Source organism: Melitaea cinxia, chromosome 2 (genome assembly GCF_905220565.1).
Source record: "Melitaea cinxia chromosome 2, ilMelCinx1.1, whole genome shotgun sequence".
Taxonomy (NCBI): domain Eukaryota; kingdom Metazoa; phylum Arthropoda; class Insecta; order Lepidoptera; family Nymphalidae; genus Melitaea; species Melitaea cinxia.
This window is the reverse complement of record NC_059395.1, coordinates 9,116,018-9,142,587: the sequence shown is the minus strand read 5'-3', so window position 1 is coordinate 9,142,587 and position 26,570 is coordinate 9,116,018. Positions and strand designations below refer to the sequence as shown.

Below are 26,570 nucleotides of genomic sequence, written 5' to 3'. Positions count from 1 at the left end.
TCTCGCGAAACAGTAATTATCAATCAATAACAAACAAGACGATGAATTCGACCCATAACATATTTACAAAAATCTAAAATTTTTAAACATTACATATGTAACGATCCGACATACAGTAAATAACAAACAAACATAACATAAACATATTTACAGATATTATCTAAGCAAAAACAATTCTGAAAAGCGTTATATGATGATCCTTGGCATACAGATAAAAAACAAAATAATTAACAAACATAATAAGAACGTATTTAATCTTCTAAATTCTTATTTTTGTATTATTAAATGTTTGTAGTAGATAATTCCAAAAAGTACTACCGATTTTAAAAATTCTTTCACGGGATGCTACAATTCCATGTACGCCATGTTATGGTATGTGGATAAACGAACAGTGGATTATGGGAGAAAACGAAATAGCGAAAATCGCGTAATCTATGTGGGTGAAGCCACAGTGGAATTTTTTTTTGTTTCTAAGCTAAAATATACACATTTAAAAACTTGGAAAACAAAAAACATTGCAAAGACATTAGATGTCAAGAAGAACTGCCAATATGGATGTTTTCAAACATTGTTTTATAGTACTGACAATATAAATATAAATATTCAACAAAAATCTTAAAAGTTATTATCCATGCTTTGTCTCGATCACATTATTCTAATAGTATATTTTTGTCTTTACATGATTTTCTAATGAATAATAAACAAAGATTATGAATTAATTGATTTGTTTTTTCTATAAAATGCTCCTGGCAAATAAACCATTCTAAACTTTCATTACTTAATTGCAAACTAGTCCACTGCTTTATATTTTTAATATGTAAGTCCTGAGATATAATAGATTTAAAATTAATTTGGCTCTTGTTTACAAAATGACATACAGGTTTAGAAGGATAGCACAATGAACTCGATTGCAGACATGCACAAAGAGAGAATGATTTGACTTATCCTTCAATTTCATGCCTCCGACTGCATATTATCTACGACGTTGCATAAAGTTTCGAAGGACTACCGTATTAATATATTTTAAATGTACAGCACAAAATGCTTGATATTGTTTCTATTTATTTCGCTGACTTTGTGTGCATATTAAATTTTTATCTTGTTCCAGCTTTTTCAGTTCATTTTCTATTAGTTGTTCTTCACGCAGGCGGGTTTTTTGTTTTTTTTTTTTAAATTATTATTTTATTTCATTACTTTGTTTATCGATAACTATACTTTACAACACTATGCAAAATTGTACCTAAAGGTTACTGGCGCTACAGGCACTTCACGCGAATTATGACATGGCGGTTAAAGGGTTAACATTGTAAATTGGATATTCCATGTGTGCTCCTCGTGATATACCTACTTGAAAAAACTATGTTAGATTCAGAATTTACATTTTCAGAATTTAAAATTTCAGCATTAAAAGAAACAAATTAAAAAAAAAAAACAAAAATTATAAAAAGAAAATTATTAGAATCATACTGAATATTAAAACTATTTAAACGGCAACGTATTTAAATTTTTTATTTAAATAACGAGTACCCCGATCGGTGGATAAGACGTTTGGGTCCAATGTTATGGCCACCACGATCGCCAGACCTATTCCCATTAGACTTCTTTTACTCGGGCTGTATAAAAGAAAAAGTGTAAGACAAATCAGTTAATACAGTATAAGAGTTGCGAGCGCGTATCCAAGAAGTGGCTCGCAAAATCGAAGAAGCTGGTCACGCACCCCATATTAAAAGATCCTTTCAGATTAAAAAACCATCCTTTCGGCACGATGATTCGTCATTCCATAAAATGTTGTCGAAGAAATTCGGTTCCCTAATTTTTCGTAGCATTTTACGACAAAATGTGACTCTTAATGCCGAGTCTCTTGGCAATAAAGTTTGAACCCTTTGGTAATGATAAGGGTAGAGTTCATACCGTTTTAAAATTCGGTGCACCGATTTTTCAGGTATACCAGTACGACGTGAAACGGAACTTATGCATGTACCAGGGTCTTTCTCCACTAATTCCGATACTTCAGCTGGGTTGTGTCGCTGAGGTCGTCGTTCTCTGACCCCGCCAACACCTCTGCCAGGAAATCTTCCTTCCGAAAATGCACTGTGCACCCTAATGAACACTCGGTAGTCGGGATGCCGAGCATTTGGGTATCTTTCACGATATACTGCAGCTTAAATTGTAATGTTAATGGAATAAAATCATGTCTTGAAGTATTTTAGCTTAAATCATAAAAATTACGACATTACTTGAAAAATTAAAATCCCGACTTAACTTAGTTATTTTGCTCCTGGAGCTAATATAGCTTGCTTAGGTACACTTTATCATAACTTTTTAGAATCCACACATACCAGACATGTTTTTAAGATAATTAATGGGCAGCTATAGCGTCATACATTTTTTTTTCACAATCATGGGTTAAAAATACAAGTAGTGAAAAAAAAAAGGAAAAAATACTTTAAATGTTAATTTTATTAATGTTTTGTGATAAAAACGCCTCTAAGTCTAATTAAATAAAACAAGTCTCTCGGAGTACGATGCCACAAAAATTACACAAAAATACAAAATTTCGTGGAAATGGCACCCGATTGAATGGACAAAGGAACAAAATTTTTGAAAAACATTAAAAGTGGACACCATTTTTACACTGTTAGTAAAACTGACATAAAAAATGATTTTATTAAATAGCCTGACACCTGGACTACCTCCACTTACCGGATTATCCATTATTAACGACAGATTCTGTATGTATCGTCGTTCGATCGATCGTTTATGAACCGATTTTGATAATTCTTTTTGTTGGAAAGGAGATATCCCTAGTTTGGTACCATAATAAGAAAACCAGGATCTGATGATGGGATCCCAGAGAAATCGAGGGAAACTCGAAAATCCGCATAACTTTTTACTGGGTGTACCGATTTTGATAATTTTTAACTTCATCGAAAGCCGATGTTTATCATGTGGTCACATTTAAATTTCATCGAGATCTGATTACAATTTTTGGAGTAATCTTTGATAATGCGTATTTGCTTGACTATTTTTTCGTCTACCTACGTTGTATTACTTGTCAATCTAATTGAAGTCGGTTTTTTTTTTCGTTTGCCAGCAAACACTATTAGTGATAGGTACATCAATATCGACATAATTGATAAACATAATATTTTGAGAAATATGTTATTAAACTTCATTATAGTTTATGCTTTCCGATATCATTACTGTACATTACGTCCGTTACATTGAAAAATAATTGAAAAAAAAAACTCTTCAAACTTAACGGCCTGCAGTAGGATTGAAATATTGTGTCTATCTCGCTAGCTATGGCAACAGCTTGTTCCTGCGACCGTTTTTTTTTATACGGCCAAAGAGTATATAAAGGTAGATACGACTAAATATTAAATGATAAGTTATTTCCAGCTGTGACCACAATAATCATCAATAATAATTATGTGTACTTGATATGTTACGTTTACGTGCAATACTTATTTATTTTAGTTATTCGGACAAAAAAAAAATGGTTAATGGTTCGGTTTTATATTTCTTATTAACAAAAACAAAATTAAATTAGATATTTTTTTTATTAAACAAAAAAAAAATAGTTCTATAGATTAATGCTATAGAAATGTTAAGTTGGGGGGCATGAAAATCAATAGCGTGTGTGTAGTGTATAGTGACGGGGAATTGGCTTTCCCTTTTAATTGATATTCTTTATAATGAACAATATAAAGAGAAATATTCTTATATATAAAATTCCACATATATAAAATGTTAGTTGCCATACTCCTCCGAAACGGCTGGACCGATTCTTATGAAATTTTGTGTGCATATCGGGTAGGTCTGAGAATCGACCAACATCTATTTCTCACATACAAAACATATGTCAAAACAACGTTTGTGGGGTTAGTTAGTAAATATATAAAAGTGACTGGGTAGTGGCCTGTACTAGTCACATGATGATGATGATGATGATGATGATGATGATGATTTAGAAAAAAGGTAATTATGACTTTTATGTTTTTATTACAAGTTTTTTAGCTTCCACGATCATTATTAACACCTATAACTTACTTTTGGGCCTTTTGCGATCACTATTTTGAGATTCAAAATATTTCGACGACAGTGCTAAGGTCGTGGGACGACTCAGTCATTTCAGAAATTCAACCGAAAGTATTAGATATTTTTGCTTTTAACACATATAATGTTAATATCAAATCCCAGAAGATTCATGATAAAAGAGAGTAACAATTTTTTATTTGTTAAATTAACACAGAATGTCTTTGGAAATGTCTCATTCGAAAAAATATAAGCTACCACTCTTTATCAGTTAGTGTAATTTCATAGAAACGACAATACATAGATATTATAAGTTATAAGGAATGCAGCCGAAACCGATCCACGGTACGCAGACGCTGGTGGTGGGCGGTTCCGTCGATATGTGTCACTTTTGCTTACTGTGATCTATTAACTTGCTCTGTAATCAAACAAACAAATAAATAATAACAATAATCCCTTTATTTTATTAATATTAGTATACCTCTCTACAAAGCAAAGTTTACGAGTTTCGTTGAAGGGGCTAATCTTTAAAACTACTATTAAACTAAACTTGAACTTATTTTAAAAAATTAAGAAGTACTCAACATAAAGTTTAAAAGTGTTTGCCCGAGCAATATTAATATTGTAATATCTAATAACAGAGCTAGTTAACCTTATTCTTAGATTTCCATAACGATATTAGTAAAATTACAACTAAACTACTATGTAATAATATATTATACGAAAGCAGAATAACAAGTTAAAGTGATGAAGATAAGCAGAAACCTTTGATAATTTTTGTATTGTCTTATTGTTATTAAGTAAAAAAATCTATATATAATCATATACACTTTTTCTCCTACTTATTAACTTTAGTTTTTTATATAAGAGTTGCGTCTAAATCATATTTATCGTTTATTTATATTTCTATTTCTAATTTCTAAAAAGGAGGTTTCCAATTCAACTACATTTATAGTTGAATAATTATTAATATAATCAATAATAATTTTTATGTAATATCATTCATAACTTTTTACTGGGTGCAAGAATGTACTATTTTACACTTGTCGATGTAAATGAAGTCGTTTTTTTTTTGTTTGGCAACAATTATTAATCTCTTGAAGAAAAAGGTACCTTCGCCAAATTAAGTCCAATCTCACTGAGTCGCTTGTGTTGGTATGTCAAAGGTTCGTGGAGCTTTGCGTCGCCTCGCTTGTAGAAGTCGCTGTAGTCCAGTCGGAAAGCGAGCGTCTGCAGCGAGACCTCCGGGTGCAAGGCCAGCTTGAGGATTAGCGTTGTCACATGGCCTCTACAGTAACGAAACATTATGTTGAAATACGAACTTATACTCATTACTAAAATTTATTATGTATATAGGCGCAAACGTTTTTAGTCTCTGCTCTCATCTCGGACAAATGCCAAAGCTAGGTGGCCACATTATGAAAATGACAGAGTAAGACGTTTGAAAGGGGTGCACATGCAACCACGTATTCGGTGGACATTTTAAATCAATTTTATTAATTATGATTATTTTGCAAACTCTATTTATTATAATGTCATAAGTACAGTGAAGTAATAACTGTAATAGCCTCATTATTAGAACATCGTCCTCCCTTCCGAAAATATATGCCCACTAGGAAAAGGAAACAACTCTTATGATAGTTGAAAGACTTCGTGTACATAACAAAGAATGTTCTCTAAAGTAAGCATTAATAAAGTGACGTCAGCAATGTGACGTCACTACCATCAATATAATCATGTTCGTGTTATACGTCGTTATAATTCGTTTCATAATAAAACTATTTTGGATACGTAACAATAACTTTAATTTTACAACACTTTTATCAATAACATAACGTTACACTCGATTACAATATTTCAATGAATACCAATTCTAACATTAATACCCAAACAATAGTAACATTAATAATTAGACGAGTCGAACAAGAATAATCCTAGCGCGACCGTCGTAACGTATTTAAAGCTACAGACACCGCACCAAACATATTGCACCTATTTTTGTGTATAACGAAAATAGGTGTTATATGTTATGGTGTAACAAACAGGTATTATCACGAATTGTACAATATAATATGAATATCGCGTTGATATAAATAGAATAAACTAGAAGAAATTCGTAGAAACGTGTTTTGGACATTGGAGAGTGTCTTGCGCCGACGTATGTAATATTTCCGTTTATGTCCCAGATAAAAGGATCACGTCCTATTGGGGATTGTTAAATGTAAAACGTTTATTTACATTATACCAGTGTATATCCTATAATACCCATATTATGTGCAGTCACTTATAATCCATTAAGATTTTATCCTATAGCAGGCTCTAAGCTCTTTCTTTACTTAGTCAAATATTTTTTACTACCTCCAAACAAGTAGTTTCGTGAATAAATTTACATCTATACAAATAAATAAAATTGGAGTGTCTCTTTGTAATATTAAAATAACCTCTTTTAACTAAATGCATATGGATGTATACACGGTACATATACTGAAATAACATTTTTTTTAAATTTTTGTCTCTCTGTATGTCTGTCGGTTTGTTCCTGCTAATATCTGAAACGACTGGACCGATTTTTACGGGAGTTTCGCTGGCAGATAGCTGATGTAATAAGGTGTATAACCTAGGCTACTTATATTTTATTAGAAATTTATTTATTTTGTAATTTTGCGAACTGAACAATATATTCTTTTAAGTTTCACGCGGACGAAGTCACGGGCAAAGCTAGTTTTAAATATTTTTAATAGGCAGTAGTTACTTAATATTACAACTTACCGGTAAGTGCGCGCCCAAACGTTAAGGTCCGCTTTTCTGTTGCCTAAGAACTGTTGGAAGATTTTTCTCTTTTCTTTATCTCGAGCTTCATCAGCAGCGGTAAATGCGTACTCACCTAAAATTAATAATTATATATTTACATTATTGATTGTAACAGAACGATTTATAACAATTAGGTAAGGTACATTTGTATGATGACGATTGAGACTGCCTCATCCTGCTGCTGGGCATAGGCTTCTTTCTTCATGAAGGAGAAGGGTCAGAGCTTAATCCAACCCACTGCTCCACTGCGGGTTGGCAGATATATTCCCTACTATGAGTAACGGTCGCTATCAAGTATCTATGATAACAACCGGGACCGACAATTTGACAGACATCCAGACTAGCAACAAATATTTGCACAAATACAAATATCCATCTTTAGCGGAAATCGAACTCGCGACCGCCGGTGTCTATATTTTTTTTTTATAAAGGACTTATTTTTTTAAACCTCTTGCGACCCGCTCGGCCTTCAACTGCTCCAGTCGCTCGCGACGTTCCAGCTCGGCGTCAATACCGGCGTGCAGGGTCGTTTCAAAGCTGCGTAACGCTAGTGTTTCGTTTAACACGTTACCCAAGTACGACTGCAGTTCCTATATTAAAACAGACAATTGTCAAAGATTTTTTTTTTATTTTGTTTAGAAACTAATTACGTTTACTGCAGCCGATGGATCGAAAAAAAACCAAAATGACTTAAAAAATACTTTAATTAATTAAAATAAAATTACAATTAAGAGAGGTGAAACCTATTCGATGCGAGAATTAGGAATGACAAAATTTTGTATAAAAATTAATAATGAAATTAAATTTAAAATATGACGAAATCGCTGCGTCGGCGGCTCGTGGCTGGACGGACGTTGCGACATGGGCTGCATCGGTTTTCCGTTGTTTATTGAATATGGATATTAAATGCATGCTCGGCATTTTCATGGATGAGCTTAGGGTACTGTATGATAGATAGTACGGTTCCGTACTTAACACCTCCACCCGCAGAACAGCAACTATTTTGTCAGCTTCAGAGAAAATGTTGCTGGAAGTTCATCTCGTCTCTTGATGCCTTTATCCATATCTTCATATACTGGTGTCTTAGGCGTTTGCTGCTTCTCTTCATTTTCTGATTTTAAGGGCCAACATCTATATTTTCGGCTTACTAATACAACGATAACTACTGATACACATAAAATTAAGATATAAAATGGTATCGTTGTATGGTATAAAACAATTGATTGTGTCTTGTCAATCTGTATAGGGGTTTCTAGTAACAATTTATCTTGGATGCTGTGAAGATCATCTAGACTAATCATCTTGGAACCGATATGGGTATAGGTAGTCGTTTGGTTAATTTGGTTGTATGGGATCCTTGATAGCTTCAGCGGCTGGCCTTTTATCTCATCATTTTCGTTGATAACGGTGAATTCTTTAGTTCGCAACAGGCAGTTCATGGGAATAGTGGCCAAATAGCTTCCTTGTAGTATATTGAATTCTTTTCTCTCACAGGCTAACTGTACTTTCTCCGGCTTAGGTAATGAAATAACATAGTGTTGATCATCCAGTTTATCTATTGCTACAGCAGACAACATAACCTTCGTGAAGTGGCAGGTTTCCTTAAGATTTTGGTTGATAATAAGCTCTTGAATGCAGTCTGGTTCTGTACGAATTTGATGACTTATTTTTTGGTCACAGAGATATAATATCCTGCTATACTTCGGGCATTCAGCCTCTATGTACACGAATGCTTTTTCGTTTGTTGCTATATAAGGAAAGGGAGGAATAAGGGCTAGTTGTTTTTCATTTGGAACGATGGATAGTTTGTACAAGTTATACCTGTCTATGTATATTATAGGAAATTTGTAAACTATAACTATTGTTCTATCATGATAGTATGAACCTGGTTTGATTAAGTCATAATATTCCCGTAATTCTAAATCAGGAATTTGCTCCTTACTGTATATAGTTATTAACTTATCTAGCATCGTTTTTAATACTCCTATATCTATCATAGAATGATGAGTGCTGGAGGCACGAATAAAAGCCATTATATTTTCTAATCTAATTATTTCTAGCACTAAATCCTCTACATTATTACTTATAATTCCTAATAATTGGGCAAACTGAGCAGACTGGACTAAACTGTTGTCTCTACGAGTATTTACTTCTATAAGAAATTCTAATGTGTTATTAATTTTTTCTTGATTTATAGTTAACTGATCTAAAATACCTTTATGTTGTAACATCCATTCTTTACTAAGACTAATATGACTATTGAATTCGGAAATAATTTTATTCTGGTTGTTTTGCAATATTTGAATAGCCTCATTATACTTTTGAGCATCAAGATAGTCTAAATTACCAGTAACACTTTTTATTAATGATCCAAGACTATCTACAAGACCTCTTTTAACTCTAATGGGTTCTAAAGATTTAACTTGACTTAGTACCTTGTTTAGCTTGTCTGTAAGATAATTAATCTGGTACTCGTAAAGAATGTAAGTTTCATTGTTCAGTCTGGTCTTAAAAGTGTTAAGTTGTGTCTGTACAGAATTTATCTTATCTTCAATATCAGTCAATTTTACATACTGTATAAAGGAGTGGTAATGTGATATTAGTCTGGTCGGTCCTAATTTGTAGGGCAAAAGTCCAGGTCCATCGGCTAAGCTCTCAAGTGTTATGGTTTGAGGATGCGTCACGTGTATTGTCAGCAGTAGCAGAATCCTGCAACAATCGGTTATTTTTAGGGGCGCGTTTTAGACGTGACTTAGCTACGGGGCCTCGCTTTTTTGACGTGTATATATGAATTGGTAAATCAGCTAAGACTGTGTCTTGTGTGTAGCGAGGTGCAGTTTTCTGACGAGAAGCAAAGGGATTTTTAATAAAAACTTGTTGTCCTGGAACATATTCTACTTCTGGTTCGCGAGATTTATTTCTATTTTCAATTAAGGCTGTTCTATTGCTCAGTGAGGACTCATTAATTATGTCATAAACCTGTTTCATTAGTTGTTTATGATTCTGAGCGTATTGTTGCAAAAGATGTTCGGTAAAATCTATGTCAACGGGATCTCTAGGATCGAAATGTCCGTTCAATAAATCAAAAGGTCTACACTTTGTAAAACTGTGAATAGTACTGTTGTATGCTATAATAGCGTATGGCATTAATCTAACTACTGGTTCATCTTTGTGTTGTAACTTAAGAATTCTTATGTGTTCTAATAGGGTCGAATGAAATCGTTCAATGTTACCGTTATCATTAGGGCTATGAGGTAAAGTTTTATGATGGATTATCTTATGGAGACGAATAAACTCTGAAAAAAGCTGATTAGTAAATTCCGTACCGTTATCGGTTATTATAGTGAAAGGTATTCCGTGGTGAGTACTGAAAAGTAATAATGCTTGTAAGATGCTAACAGCGGTTCCATCTCGTAAATGATACGCTTGACCGTATTTAGTAAAGACATCAATGAAGGTGACATATTTTTCGTTTTGAACTGTAAAGAGGTCCATGTGGATAATTTCAAATGGCTTGGTAGCAGGGGGTACTATATTAAATTGAGGTTTAATGGGATTTCTGTCGTATTTACTTTGACCACAAATAGTACATTCATTAATGTATTTAGTGATCTGCTCTCTCATTTTCGGCCAATAATATTTCCTAGACAGAGCGAGGTAACATTCGTTAATACCACGGTGGTTCGTTTTACCGTTATGATAATTCTGAATGATGTCTTGTTGTTGAAGATAATCTTTAACATTTTCGAGCTCAGTTTTACTTAATACGAGGTTAAGAGAGGAGCTTTTGAACTTTTCTTGTAAAATTGGTATTATCGAATACATTTCTAAGGGAGGATCTATCAATATAGCTGTTTTAACTTTCGGGTTAACGTATTCATTAATAGAATTGATAACATCGTTTTCTAAACTAGATTTCGACAACTGAATAGCTATCCGCGTATGGTTTTCAAATGGCTTAGTTATAATCGGTCGTCGTTTTACATCACTAACTACAGTAAAGTAAATTTGTCTGTGAAACTTGTTAAGGGGAACGTCAGTGATCGGGACTTCTAATATAGGTTGTTCATTACTAGTGTGTACGGTGTCAGTTGAAGAGTTTCTATGTTGAGATGGGGGTGTTTCTGATGGGTTATTAATCATTGACTCAAGCTCTCTAATACTATCCATTACCGATTTAATTTCGTCAGTTTCACTGATGTGAATTTGAACACGAGATAGAGCGTCTGCGTTGGTATTAAATTTACCTTTCTTATATATGACCGTAAAGTCGTATTCGCTCAGTCGAAGTCGCCATCTTGTTAGTCGTGAGTTAGGTTCTTTTAGATTCATCATCCACTGTAATGGTCTGTGATCAGTAACTATTTTAAATGTTCGGCCAAATAAATAAGGTCTAAAGTATTTCGTTGCCCATACTATTGCTAATAATTCTTTCTCTATTGTACTATAGTTGAGTTCGCTATCATTTAATGTACGAGACGCGTAACAAACAGGCTTGTCAGAACCTATGGGTCCCTGAGATAATACAGCTCCGATGGCTACATTTGAAGCGTCTGTGGTGAGATTGAACTCTTTGTTAAAGTCTGGATACTGAAGGATGGGGTCGTTAATTAAAAGAATCTTACACTTATTAAAAGCTTCTATAAATTCTTGACTGTGGACTACCTTACTACCTTTTTTTAAACATAACGTGAGGGGCTTAGTAATACGGGCAAAGTCAGGGATGAATTTTCTGTAATAACCAAGAAGACCTAAGAATTGTTTTATTTCCTTGGGTGTACTAGGTATAGGGTATTTTTCAATAGCTAAGATTTTGTCAGGATTAGGTTTAACACCTTCTCCGCTAATAATATGACCGAGATAGGCGGTCTCAAGTTTTAAAAACTCGGACTTGTCCATCTGTATTTTAAAGTTGGATTCTTTAAGACGTTGAAAAACTTTTTCTAGGTTTTCCATATGTTCCTGAAGGGATGTACTGTAAACTATTATATCGTCCAAATAAACTAGACATATGTTATTTTGAAGACCTTTAAGGACATTGTCCATGACTCTTTGAAATGTAGATGGTGAATTTTTTAAACCCATTGGCATTCGAAGAAACTCGAAATGGCCATGTTCCACATTAAATGCGGTTTTAGAAATATCCTGAGGGTCCATTTCGACCTGATAGAATCCACTAGCAAGATCAAGGGTTGTAAAATATTGACACTTGCCTAACTTGTCAAGGACATCGCTAATATTCGGTATAGGATACTTGTCGTCTATTGTTTTTTCATTAAGTTTTCGAAAATCGACTACAAGACGCCATTTCTGTTTACCGGATGCATCTATTTTTTTAGGGACTACCCATATGGGTGAACTCCATGCAGAGTCTGATGGTCTAATTATACCTTGTTGTAACATTTTTGAGATTTGGTCTCTAACCTCTTGTCGGTGAATAAAAGGATATCGATAGCTTTTAGTATATACAGGAACTTCGTCCTTCGTTCGTATGCGATGTTTAATTTTGTTAGTAAAAGTTAATGGCTCCCCATCTATATAAAACACATCTGCATAACGAGCACAAAGTGTTAACAAGTTAGCCTTTTCTTCTTCATTAAGATGATCGGTACGTAATCGCGACAATACTTCATTTACTCGGTTTGATTTTCCTAATGGTTTGCAATTAAAATTGAATATCTCAGCGTAAGCGGGTTGATCTAATGAAAATATGATGTCGTTAGGTGAAGGATTTTCTATTTCTACAAATCCGCGACTACCGGTAACAGTTGTAAGACATTCGTGAATAATGCAATTACATAGAACTTGTTCGTTAATAAAAACTTCGCCATCCGGGGCGTTAATGGGTATTTTTACTAATTTTGAACTTCTACCTGGGATAATATCTTCGTATAAATTAACGTTACGGGAATTGTAAACCTTAATAAAGTTTGTTGCATTTCGTGTAATTAATTTGAAATCTTTTAAATCTATTTTAGCTTGCCACTCAGATAATAAATCTAACCCTATTAAACCATCGAAATAATCATGAAAACGATAAACGAATAACTTTATATTATTATCTTCATTGAATTCGTTAAAACAGGGCAGTGTTACGGAATAATCATTTCTACTAATACCATGTACGTTTGTAACTTCGAAGGGGTCATAATTTAAAGGATAATTAGGATAAAAATTTTGTACGGCCTCGGGGCTAATAAACGATTGGTTAGCACCTGTATCTATCAAGAACTTTAAAGGTGGCTGTGAGATTTCAATATAGGGCAACTGTCGTTGAGTCTGTAAATTAACGTCTATCCTTGCTCTTTTGATTTTTTGTCTACTTGAAAATCCTGAGGTTGGGATTCACCGCTAGGGCCTGGCTGAGATTCTAACTCATTTACTATTTCATTGTCATAACTATCGTTACAGTAAGTCGGGTTGGCAGCATAATCATAGGGGTTGAAGTAGTCATTCGGGTCTGTATAATAGTCATAGTCCGGATAGTCAGTATGGTATGAACAGTCGGGTGAATAAAATTCATTTAGATTGACCTCGCGTGTTTTAAAATAATTAGTTGGTGGTGGGTTCCCAGATTTACGCCAATCATGACCTGACATCATAGGCTTAGGAGTATAATGTTGAACTCCACTCATTGGTTTCGCATTAAAATTTTGTGGTGGATTTGATCGGGGTGGTAAGCGAAACACATTACTTTGGGGGTTGTAATTCGGTGGTGGTGCGCGAAACATTTGTTGGGTTCGACTAGGGAAACGATTTTGTTGACTATTGAACTTAAAAGCTTGGGGCTGTGCGATAGGAGAGTTAAATCTAAAACCTTGGGGTTCCGGCTGGTAATAACGCGGTCCTACTGGAACGGGCCAGTTAGGTACGGGTCGCATAGCGCTGGGCGTATTTAATACTATGTTATGTGACGTAGCTTTAGACGTATTCTGAGTATTATGCTTAGGAAGATCATTACGCTGCTGTAAATAAATTACATTTAGTTCTTCTTGAACGAATTCTAAAGCCTTTTCAATAGTTTCCGGGCGCATGCAACGGATACGTGAACCTAGGGGTTCTTTTAAACCTCGTACGAAGGCCTGCATTGTAACCTTTTTATAAAGTGTCCGCTTAGCTTCAATTGTCGTCTGTAAGCTCTCATGTAACGTTACGTATGTCATTATAGTGCTGAACAAGGTTTGACATTGATCATAAAATTCCTGAGGGGATTTATTACCCTGCGTAGCTAAAGAGAGGTCATTGTACAAAGCCGTTTCATCTCTTTGATCCGAAAAATTATTAATTAATGCTGATCTTATACCAGTCCAAGTGTCAGGGATGCCGTTGGAATTAATAGTTGACGCGGCGGACCCTGTTATTTTATTTAGTATACCGTTTAAGAGACATAAATTACTTAATTCACTACCTGGCTCGGCACTCGCATATTGCAAAACTATTTGATCACATATATTTATGAACCTAGTTAATATATTCGGGTTACCATCGAACTCTGGCACCAGGCGTAAGGCCTTAAAAATAACGTCGGGATCGTATGACATGTTTGAATTATATGAAATATTTAAATTAAAATCTAATTTACTGTCTATATTTCTATAACTATCTACTATATAACGGGGAGCCTGACGGGATGCAGGTTCCCGGGGACAAGGCTTTTCGTGATGAAAAATCTTGAGGATAAAATGACTTAGGATAGAAGGAAGCAACACGAGAAAGATTCAAGTGTACTTACATTTATGTTTCATCTCTGGCTCTTTTTCGTGAATCGATGCTTGGATTCTCCACTCAGCTTGGCAGCTCCGTAGATTCTGGATACTCGTAGCGTGACTTGACAGCCTCCCGGGCGACTCGCGAACGCGAATATCGATATGAGAAAATTCTAATGCTCGCGAACCGGCCCGCGAGTATCCTACCGACTGCGCCAATTACGTTTACTGCACCCGATGGATCGAAAAAAAACCAAAATGACTTAAAAAATACTTTAATTAATTAAAATAAAATTACAATTAAGAGAGGTGAAACCTATTCGATGCGAGAATTAGGAATGACAAAATTTTGTATAAAAATTAATAATGAAATTAAATTTAAAATATGACGAAATCGCTGCGTCGGCGGCTCGTGGCTGGACGGACGTTGCGACATGGGCTGCATCGGTTTTCCGTTGTTTATTGAATATGGATATTAAATGCATGCTCGGCATTTTCATGGATGAGCTTAGGGTACTGTATGATAGATAGTACGGTTCCGTACTTAACAAACTAAATCTTATGACTTTTTAAGTATTGTAACTTCTCCATTGAATCATTTGTACGTTAAGTTGGAACAGAAAGTACATAATGCAAGAATATTCAAATAAAACCGTTTTTAAGTGTATTATCGTTTTAATGAAGGCAGTTTAAATTATAACTAAAACAATGTTTTGCATTTCAAAGATATAAAAAATACGTGTGATCGACAATTTGATAGTTAACCAAGTTCAAAATTGGGTCGGGCTTTCTGGAAAAAGCGGTTAACTAAGGCATAAAGCCGCCCATCGTACTCGACAGTCTGTAAGTACGAAGCTTCGTATGTAACGGATGCAGCACGGGACGACGCTAGTCGATCAAACGGCGCACCTGCGTGGAGTGGTGGATCATGGCGTGCACGGAGTGGCGCTCGAGCGCGCGCAGGTGCAGGCGCAGCAGGCGGTCCAGCGGCGCGCGCGCGGCGGCGGCGGCCAGCAGCTCGGCCCACGCCGCCTCCGCGCCCTCGCAGCTCGCCTCCTGCAGCGCGCCGCACAGCCGCAGCGCCTCCGCGCGCAGGCACGACACGCGCCGCATCAGGCCGCACACCTCTGCGACACACGCGCGTCTACTTCGTTCGAATCGTACTACGGGCTGGTATCACTTCAGCCTATCGCAGTCCACTGCTGGACATAGGCCTCCCCAAGTTCGCGCCAGACATCCCGGTCTTCCGCAATCCTCATCCAGGCGACACCGGCAATCTTACGTATATCGTCGGTCCAACGGGCCGGAGGACGTCCCACACTGCGTTTGCCAAGACGCGGTCTTCACTCTAGGACCCGTCTACTCCAACGGCCATCGGTCCTGCGATACAAATGACCAGCCCACTGCCACTTCAACTTGCTAATTCTGTAGGCTACGTCGGTTACTTTCGTTCTCTCGCGGATAGTCTCATTTCTAATCCTATCTTTAAGAGAAACCCCAAGCATAGCCCGTTCCATTGCACGTTGAGCGACCCTAAACTTGTGGACCAGTCCCTTCGTCAGTGTCCACGTCTCGGCTGCGTATGTTAACACAGGCAGGACGCATTGTTCGAAGACTTTTGTTTTCAAGCATTGCGGAATCTTCGAAGTGAAGACTCGACGAAGCCTGCCAAACTGTTTGTTGATTGTTTATAGGGGCTGGTATAAAACAATCTAACTAGCGACTGACCGGGCACGTGCCGCAGCCGTTTCTGCAGGATGGCGTGGTCGCGCCAGGCGTGGTGCAGCGCGTGCTCGATGCGCTTGACGCGCCACAGCTGCGTGAAAAGCGCGCGGTACCGCGCCGCGCACGTGGCCGGGAACAGCGTGCCCAGCGGCCCGTCCACGCGGTACTGCAGGGCGAACACGTCCCAGCCGCTGTCCTCGCGTCCGTCGCCTGCGATCGTATACAATTGGCATGTACATAATACGACTGATCAGTTACTGATTGCGAAAACATATAGGTAACGCCACGGCTATTGAGCGCTCTGCGACAGATTGGGGATGGGCTCTTGCTGGTGTCATAGAAAAACACGTCTTAAACAGAAAATAGTTTTGTTCAGTACAAAAATAAAAATATATAAAATGAATAGTATTAAGTACGCCTTAAATTTGTACTGTACTACAAAGAGACCTAAAATCTGCGCAAGTTAAGGTTCAGCGTTCAATATCCGCGCCAATAACTATACACATTTCAATATATATATATAAATTACGCGTCACGTTGTTTGTCCGCGATGGACTCCTAAACTGCTTAACCGATTTTAATCAAATTGCACACCGTGTGCAATTTGATCCAACTTTAAAAATAGTCAGTAGTAATTTTAATTTGATATATCGACTGTCCCTACCTGTATATTTAAGAAAAAAAAAATAGTAATAAGGCGATACGAAGATCGCCAGGTCAACTAGTATATAATAGAATAAATATTCTTGGCAAAGGCCTACTAACAATTAGGGTACAGGTTGACGTGCAAGCGTGCGAGCACGTGAGGCGGTTCGAACTGCGCGTTGGTTGCGCGCACTGCGGCTTCTAGCGTGCACGTTAGGTTGTGAACGTACAGCGACGTCGCCGGCTTGTTCAACTCTTCTCTGCGATAAAACATTTAATTTTACCATAAGATATAGTGACACTTAAGTTCGAAGTAGCAAAATAAAAAATCTATTTAAAAATTTCTACGCCGTAACATTAGACACATTACAAACTTAGGTAATGTACCCAGTGTCTGAATATTCGAAAGCTATATGACAGTTAAAACTAAGTTTCTTGAAGTCACCCTAATTTTTTTAAATATTTTTTAACGTGGGGAAAATCCTCATAGACACCCTCCAGCGCGGGGGCACTAGAGGGGAGTCAGACTCTTACTGAATAAAAACCATCCACGTGTGAGCAGACCTCCGCGTAAGTGGGGTGAGATGGGATCGCGCTAGCATGCAACTCCTCGCCCGGTTGGCTCGAATGAAAACATCCCAAAACAAAACCTCCCGACGACTTAAAGGACGCTCAACCGTACCAGTCTACCGTCTGCAGAATGCGGACACATGTCCAGGAGCGTCCCCCCCTCTAAGCCAGGCAGGCCTGAACACCAACCCAGCACAACTCGGCAACTACCCCATGGGTCCACCGAACTGCACCAACAACCGAGCTAAAAGCTCCAGGGAGCCAGCACAGCCCGGCCCTTACACAACTGGTCTGCCGAATTGTATCAGCAACCAAGAAAAGCTCCAGGGAACCAGCACAACCCAGCCGGCACATCGCACCTTCGCGCTACAGGACGGGCGAGCAAAACGCCCCGGACCCACCCGCCCTGTCCCTCCCGGCTAGGCAAATGCCCGACCTCTAACACCGAATCCCACCAGCCAACCGAGCAAAGCTCCAGGGAGCCCAGCATGACCCAGCAACCACCCTACAGGTCCACCGGACTGCACCAACAACCGTGCAAAGCTCCAGGGAGCAAGCCCAACCCGGCCGGCACACCACGTTTTCGCGCCTCAGGGTGGGTGACCGAAAAAACCGCCCCATCCCTCCGCCGGTTTTTGGTCCACGGGGGTCCAGGTCCCAAGACCCCTACCATTCGCCTCGACCTGGTAACGGGCGCAGTATGAGATCCGGCAACTTCCCCTTGGTTCTTGAAGTCACCCTGCGCTAGCAGCAGGTAGCGACGTAAGCGCAGCCAGCAGGTGTAAGCACGTGTAACAGGTGGTGATGCGACGTGAGCACGGCCAGCAGGTGTAACAAGTAGGAGGGTGTACATACTGTAGCAGCGTCATGAGGTGGTGCACGAAGTCACCCTGCGCCAGCAGCAGGTAGCGGCGGTGTGCGGCCAGGTGGTCCAGCAGGTGGTGGTGCGACGTGAGCGCGGCCAGCAGGCGCTGCGATGCCGTCGCATGAGCCGCCGCCACACCTGCACGCAACCCACTCGCCTCCCACCATGCTGCCTCTGACCCACCTGCAGGGAGTATAGCATCAATTACAATGTCTAAAGTTCTTGTTCTCGCGCATGATATGTATTGTTCGCGTCATGTAAAAAGAACGCTGGCCTTGAAGCTACGCAGAAGCGATTTATCGGTCTATTGGGTGGTATGGTAGCACGTGTCGCATGCTTGCCGGTGTGCTATTGGTTGGACAGTTCAACGTCGACTCAAAATATTATCGCGCACAAAAGTTTTAAATTACTAAATAGTTTTACTTAGAGAAGTGAGAAAAATTATTTATGATATATAATTCGCGTCATGTAAAAAGAACGCTGGTTGTCAAAATGCGCAAAGGCGATTTAGTGTTGCCAACTCTTGAAAAAACTTTTTCGTACTGTCCATTTTTTGGAACAATCTTATTTGGTAAACAAACAACTGTCAATCGTAATTCACGTTTTTTCTGCATTTATCACTCACTTTCACAACACATTAGCTTACGGACACTTGTAAAACTCCATTTACTATTTCACTAAAAAACAAATATCAATTTATCATTTTAAACACATAAAAACTATTAAGATACGAATATCGAGAGAATAGATAATTAATATTTTTGTATACAACATTTCAATACCTAACTAAAAAATTTGTTTTTGCTTTTGTAAAAAAAAAATTGTAATTTTGTAAAGTGATAATTATTATACTTATTTAGTTCGAATTATTCGCACTGGTATGTCTAGTATTTTTTAATGTACCTACCAATAACCATTATACGAAGCCACGAGTGAAAGCCTAATTAAAAAATAAAACAGTAGTACTTTTGTGCGCGAGTATACCCATGCGCGAACGCACCCCCTCCAGTTTCTTTCAGCGTTCTTTTTACATGACGCGAACTATATTAATAGTAGATTAGTAGCCAAGGGCTGTAAGGCATCAATTGCAGCCCGAGATCGCTGCGCTCGTGCGCCTATATAGTTCGAGGGTGCAATTGATGCTTACACCCGAGCTAACTATTCTGCTTTACATCTCGATTGTGAGGTAAGTAGAAAAAAACCGGCATTACAAGAATAAAACATTTTATTTGTTGAAATTTATAGTGAAATGAGAACAAAATTTCAAATTTTAAGGACGTGTTTAATTTTTTTTTTTTGAAGATCGAAATTGAGCTTTGCCGTTCGATATTTAAAATTGATGACTATTATACTCACACGAAGACAAGGCTGAATAGCAATAAAGCGACCTCTTTGGTCATTGGGCTGAATGCATGATGTCTATTGCCTATTGCGTATTGTATGATGGTTAGATGTACGCGAACTTTTTGAAAGAAAGAAGTGTTTTTTTAAATTATTTACCGCCCTAGGGCTTTTCTAGCTACATTATTACCCTAGAGCGCTAATTAGTTACCTACAAGCCCCATTTGGAGGTAATAAGAACCTACTTACCGAACATGAGAGATGTAAAAGAGCTTTTATATCACATATACAAGAATAATATATCATATATACAAGAGATACAAGTCGAAAATCATCATTTTACATAATTTAGTCATTTTAATTTTAAAAGTAATTTACGAAAAAACCTTTTGGGGTTGAACATTTTGATCCTTCTCCTACATGGGGAAAGAGGCCTATGCCCAGTAGTGGGATATTACAGACCGAAGCGTGATACTTGTACAGTTAATTCACTTTACATCTATAACTTGCCTTTTTGTAAACTCTAGAATAATGATCCTAGCGGAACAACAGATGAGCCCTTCAACAAAAAAAAGGTATAAAAAGTTCTTAGACTGTATTATTTCTGCTATCACTCACTTATTCACATTTCTGAATTTTACAAATTTACGACTGTTTTAGGTTCAAAAGGATCTCTAGGTACATCAGTATTTACGAAACTTGTACTAAAAATTAATTATGTAATTCAATACAATCGCACTGAAATTACAAAGCACGAAAAATCGTTGTGAATACTTCATATATACAGTGATTCATTACTGATAAAGGGGTACGACTTGACAAATATCAATATTCACTAACTTTTAACAGAGTAACTATATGAGAAGTTAGAGCATGTGGCAAATAAAGAACTCTGTGGCTAGACTTATAATTTCCCATCAATTAATCTGATGTATTTTTATTTTGAATATATATTTTAAAAAAATCTTTTGTCATATCTCATCACGTTAAACAAAGATCCGCACTCCCCTTATTTGTAAACGCATTTTATGAATGACCCCTAGCTAGTGGTAGGTATGTAGTAGTAATTTATGGTAGGAGCGTGGCGAGCGATAGAATGAGAGATGTCTTGAATAAGTGCGGAGAAAATGAATGGATCGTGATGTTAGGGGACTTTAATGGATGGGTTGGAGTGAAGCGTGATGGGTATGAAAGAGTTCTGGGTACGTTTGGGGATGAGAGAGTGAATGACAATGGGAAAAGCCTGCTTGAAGTATGCTTGGAATGGAATCTTTGCGTGGCCAACACAATGTTTGACCACAAAAAGATCCATATTTTGTATACAAGAGATGAGGGTGAGTCTAGAAGTTTTTTTTTTTATGTCACTAGGTCGGCAAACAAGCGTACGGCTTACCTGATGGTAAGCGATTACCGTAGCTTATAGACGCCTCAACACCAGAAGCATCGCAAGCGCGTTGCCGACCCAATCCCCAATCTCCCCAGGAGCTCTGGTCACCTTACTCACCAACAGGAACACAATACTGCTTGATAACAGTATTATTTTGCTGTGATCTTCTGTAAGGTCGAGGTACTACCCCAGTCGGACTGCTCCATATTTTGAGCAGGAAATTCCTGCTGTGCCCTACCTCAGTTAAGTATGATTGATTTTGTAATAGTGGATGAAAGACTGAGGAAGAAAGTGCTAGACACTCGGGCATATCGCGGTGTAGGCCTCGACACAGACCACTTCCTGGTCGTAGCCCGAATGCGTGGCCTCTTTAAACGGTGGTGGCATCGAAGGGCCGAGCCTACAAGTGTTTTGGACAGAGTGAAAGTGGAAAGCCTACAAGAAAAGGAAAAGAAAGACGAGTATGTAGACAAACTGAAAGAAAGTTTTAAAGACATAGAAGAGATAGGTGTGATTGAAGATTTGTGGGATAAATTTAAAAAAGGGGTCGTGAATATTGCTATTGAGGTATGCGGGGTAGCTAAAAGAAGGAAAGGAAGAAAGAACTATAATGTGTGGATGGATAAAGATGTACAAAAGGCTGTGCAAGAAAAGAAGAAAGCGTGGTTGGATTGGTTAGCGACAAAAGCTAACCAAAAAGTTCAAAAGGCAACGGATGATGAAATAAAGGAAGCAAGAACGAAGTATAAAAGATTGAAATTAACGGCGAAAGAAGTTGTGTCTAGAAAGAAAGAAGAACGAAAGGATGATTTTGATAGAAGGCTCACTGAAGATTTCCAGTCAAACATCAAGTTTTTCTGGAAATCCATCAAAACTGCTAGAGGAAAAACCTCTACCTCGGAACTGAGTACAATCAGGAGTCAAGATAAGAATGTGTGTTAAAGAGATGGAGAGTATTTTGAAAATTTGTTCGAAAGAGAGGAAGTGCAGGTACAACATACGGCACCTTCCATGGAAGAGAGTATAAATGGTGATGAAAGTGAAGATAAGCATGGATGAAATAGTGAAAGCGTTGAAAAGTATGAGATTAGGTAAGGCTGCAGGGTATGACAGGATTACCGTCGAAATGCTGAAGGCTGGACATGGCATAATGGCGAGCCAGTTGTACGGCCTTTTCAATTTGTGCTGGCGAAATGGGCAAGTACCGGAAGACTTACTACATAATCGTCCCATTGTACAAGGGAAAAGGGTCACGGCAGGACTGCAGGAATTACCGCGGTATAAGCCTCATCAGCGTCGTCGGTAAACTGTATGCAAGTGGTGATTGAGAGGGTTGTGAATAAAACGGACAATAAAGTATGGGATGCACAAGCGGGATTTATAAAGGGAATGGGATGTACGGATCAGGTCTTTTCTTTGCGGTGCATAGCCGAAAAGCGTTTGGCTAAAAACAAAAAAGTCTATTGCGCGTTCGTGGATTTAGAAAAGGTTTATGAGAGAGTGAGTAATGAATTGTGGTCAACATTGTCCGTGAATGGTGTGAGCAGTGTCCTCATACGAGCATTACAATCTCTTTATAGGGATTCTAGTGCTTGTGTGAGAATAAACTTCAATACACTGAATGATTTAATATCGAAAAAGGTGTTAGACAGGGATGTGTACCGTCACCGTGGCTATTTAATCTGTTCATGGACAATTATTTGACAGATTTAAAAGAGAATGAAAGTGGATTGAGAATGAATGAGTTACTCGTCAAATGTCTTCTCTATGCTGATGATCAAGTATTACTTGCGTCTTCGGCCGAGGAGTTGCAGGACATAGTAACTGCTATGAGTGGAGCTTTTATAAGAAAGGGAATGAAGATTAATGTAAAGAAGACGAAAGTGATGGTCTTTGAAAGAGATGAGGTAGTGACAGACTGTAATATCGTGATTGGAGATGAACAAATTGAACAGGTGAATGAGTTTGTGTATCTGGGTTTTAAGTTTACAAGAGATGGGAAGTGTGAGAGTGGTATTGAAAGAAGGGTGAATTCAGTTGGTTTATGAGCAGTCGGAAGGTGTTTAACAAGGCTCATTTTGCTGTGCATGAGGGGGTGTTGGTTCCGACACTCATGTACGGAAGTAAAAGTTGGGTATGGCAGAAGAAACGTGAAAGCAGAATAAATGCAGTTAAGATGAGGGCGTTATGAAGTATGATAGGAGTTAAACTGAGTGACAGGATAAGAAATAATGAGATAAGGAAACGTGGTCTGAAAGAAGATGTAGTGACAAAAATTGATAAAGGTATGCTCAGATGATTCGGCCATGTCGAGAGAATGAGCGAAGAACGATTGACGAAAAAAGTGTATAAGGCGAGTGTGAATGAAAGGGTTAGAAGGGGTAGACCTAGGCGGACGTTCCGACCCAGGCCTTTGGAGCCCAGGCCCCAGACTTAGGTCTGGGACCTGAGCTCCAAGGGGAGGAGTTGCTGGACTTCTACTGGGCGCGTCCCCCGGGTGGCGGATAGGGGAACGCCGCCTGCGGTCTCACGACTGCGGGTGGTAGGGGTCTTCGGACCCCCGCGGACCAAAACCAGACGATGCGCTCCGGGTACCGCTCTGGTCAGCAGAGTGGACTTGTGAGCGCGGGTGTGTTGGCGCGGAGGCGCGGCGGTGTGAGTGGCGCTGAGACGGCGCGGTGACGTGAGGGTCGGGTTTTTCCCTCCCCCCACGCGGCGGACGGAGTGGGCGGGTTTGCTCGCCCGCTCTAAGGCGCGCAAGCGCATGCTGCCGGGTAGCGCTGGGCGCCCTGCAGTTTCTGCGGGGCTGCCAGGTGCGGCCTGGTGTTGGGGCAGTTCCTGGACCTCGTCTCCCTCCTGCAGACGGCGGTGGGATTGACTTGGAACGGTTGAGCGTCCCTTCCGACGGGGCCGAAAGGCCATCACCGGGGGCGTGGTGGTAGTATGCGCAAGCGGTCACACTGCGTCCCCACTAAGGTGCCGGCGGATAAAAGATGTGGGTTTTAGTGGATAGTCTGGCATTGCACCACACGCCGGGAGCTCCACACTCCCGTCACTCTCGGGTGGCGGGGTCAGTGCGTAAATAGCATTTCCCCATCTATAAAAAAAAAAAAAAAAAAAAAAAAAAAAAAAAAAAAAAAAAAAAAAAAGGCGGACGTTCCGAGACCAAATAAGGGACGTCTTGAAAAAAGGCCAGGTCAAGAGTACCCTAAACCGAAGAGCATGTATAAAGGGAATAATGAAAGTGGACGAAGCGAAAGAAGTATGTAAGGGTCGTAGCAAGTAGAAAGAAGTGGTCTCTGCCTACCCCTACGGGAAAGAGGCGTGATTATATATATATGTATGTATGTATGTATGTATGTATGTATGTATGTATGTGCGTGGCGACCTACCGGCTCGGTGGTCGTCAAGCAGCTGACGTAGGTGGTGGTGGTGGTCGTCGGGCGCGGGCTCATCGGCGCAGGCCTCACGCATGAACACAACGCTCTTGCCCGTCGCTAGGATCTGAGCCGCCTGCTCGCGGGACATGAACGACGGCACCATCCACTCCCTGCGACACGGGCCGAATATTGCATACTGATGTTTTAAATAATATTTTTTTTGGATTTGGTCGATACGAACAAATAAAGCCTAGTTTAAAAAAATGAATTATATACTACAGTAAAACAAACGTCATGATCATCACGACCATATATCATGTCAAACTATTTGTATCCTACTGAATGTAATAAAATGTCCTCACCTAACTCTATACTTGTCATGCCACATTCTGTCTATCGGCACGCCACATCTGCTTTCGATGAAGAACTCGTTAAAAGGATCATCGATCTCCCCTGGACAAGAAACACGTTTCAATATATTAAAATTATTAGAAATAAATAGTAATACATACCTAAAATGTTTATTTTATCAAGCTGAAAACAGTAAAAAAGAGTTTCATTTTTTTTAATAATCTTTTAAAGCTGGAGAGAGAGACGGGGGGGGGGCAGTTACCGTGCAGCAGCCAGCGCGTGAGCATGAGCAGCAGCGGGTAGGTGAGCGCGGTGAGCAGGCGGCGCGCCAGCGCGCACACGCGCTCGTCGCCGTGCCGCACGAACCGGTGCACGCACGATGCCAGCTCCCCGCCTGCATACGAGGACGCAAGACTGTCATCTAACACGTAGCACTGTCGGTTGTTGTGCATCCCACTTCACTGCACTCGTGTGAGCAGATAAAGCAATACGTGTACAAACAATACGCGAAATTGCACTGAACTGATTGATGTACTTGGCGAAAAATGGTAAAAGTGGTCGTAGCCAAAAATATTAGACAATTTATGATAAAATTATACGTTTATTACGTATATCCTGAATATATAAAAATCTACTTAAAAATCAAGATATATCAACTTGACCATTCGTTATTGGGCTTTCCATAGCCTGGTTTACACATCCTTTAGTGTCCTTTAAAAAGGACTGCTCACTCCTAAATCGTTTGCGCTAAGCAACACCTATAGTTGTATTTTATTATAATTTCTAAGCCTAGCAAATGGTATTAGTAATTTAAATTAATGGTATAACACCGAATTTTATATGCCTAACCTTTTTTATGATGAGCTGCGTGTGCGATATTGGCTAGCCAGGTCAGACGATGCAGAGGTTCATAAGCCCACACAATGACACGGCGTAAAGTGCCACCACCGCCATCGCCTTCACATACCTATAAAAATATACATATGATAAAAACAATACTAATAATCATTCAAATAGTGTCTTGCGTCTTATATATATTTGATTCATACCTGAGACTGTAGAAGAGCAACACTCCGATAATATTCTGTAAGCTCGTCTCTTATTGACGCCACTAATCCCTCGCCCATCAAACCTAACATCACAGGAATATCATGTGTGTATAAAACTTTTTTTTTTTCAAGAAAGCACCTTCACGTGTCGTTTTTATTTAAAATAAAAAAAAAATATAGTATTTCTCTAATAGAGGTTTTAAAGAGGTCAGCACGTATTTTTGTGAGCATTTTCTTTAATAATCTACTGGATTTTAAACAAATCCATGTTGTATTTAGGTTTTTAGCTGAAGAATTTATTTCGATTTGTTAATATTATATAGATTTATTACCTTGTGGCATAAGTCCTGATGCTGGGTCAATAAACTCCTTAAGGCGGTCATGCAAAAAGCCCAAATGAGCTATTCTTGTGTACAACGTTTGAGCCGGACGAGACCAGTTAGTCGAGTTTGAAGCTTTCACACCTGTGGCCGCCAATACTGCGTCCCGTACGCACGTTCGCTCTTGCATACGATCTTCATTTTATAATATATTTATAAATTCAGATTACAATATACAAAATAGTTGACGCCGCGTTTACGCAATGGTCACAGCCATGGATTGTACCTGTTGCGCTGGCAGTTGCGGGTTCGATCCCAGCACATAACAAACATCTGTATTGGCCATATATGTGTTTGCCTGGGTCTGGGTGTTTGTGCAGTC

The 26,570-nt window shown here is 38.8% G+C and overlaps 1 protein-coding gene across 1 annotated transcript in view; it reads right to left on the bottom strand.

Moving 5' to 3' along the window:
* Positions 1–4,298: 4,298 nt before the first annotated feature.
* The window catches only part of LOC123664277 (gamma-tubulin complex component 3 homolog), a 29,531-nt gene continuing 7,259 nt past the window's right edge, over positions 4,299–26,570 (bottom strand). Inside the window, exons 5-18 of the mRNA XM_045598871.1 lie at positions 26,201–26,383; positions 25,869–25,951; positions 25,669–25,786; positions 25,082–25,213; positions 24,831–24,921; positions 24,481–24,638; positions 18,351–18,543; positions 17,046–17,185; positions 16,284–16,490; positions 15,465–15,682; positions 7,298–7,439; positions 6,808–6,922; positions 5,152–5,326; positions 4,299–4,456 (exon numbers count right to left, since the gene is read on the bottom strand). Coding sequence (XP_045454827.1) covers positions 4,424–4,456; positions 5,152–5,326; positions 6,808–6,922; positions 7,298–7,439; positions 15,465–15,682; positions 16,284–16,490; positions 17,046–17,185; positions 18,351–18,543; positions 24,481–24,638; positions 24,831–24,921; positions 25,082–25,213; positions 25,669–25,786; positions 25,869–25,951; positions 26,201–26,383 — 1,988 coding nt within the window. The 3' untranslated portion in view covers positions 4,299–4,423. The remainder of the gene's footprint in view (positions 4,457–5,151; positions 5,327–6,807; positions 6,923–7,297; positions 7,440–15,464; positions 15,683–16,283; positions 16,491–17,045; positions 17,186–18,350; positions 18,544–24,480; positions 24,639–24,830; positions 24,922–25,081; positions 25,214–25,668; positions 25,787–25,868; positions 25,952–26,200; positions 26,384–26,570) is intronic.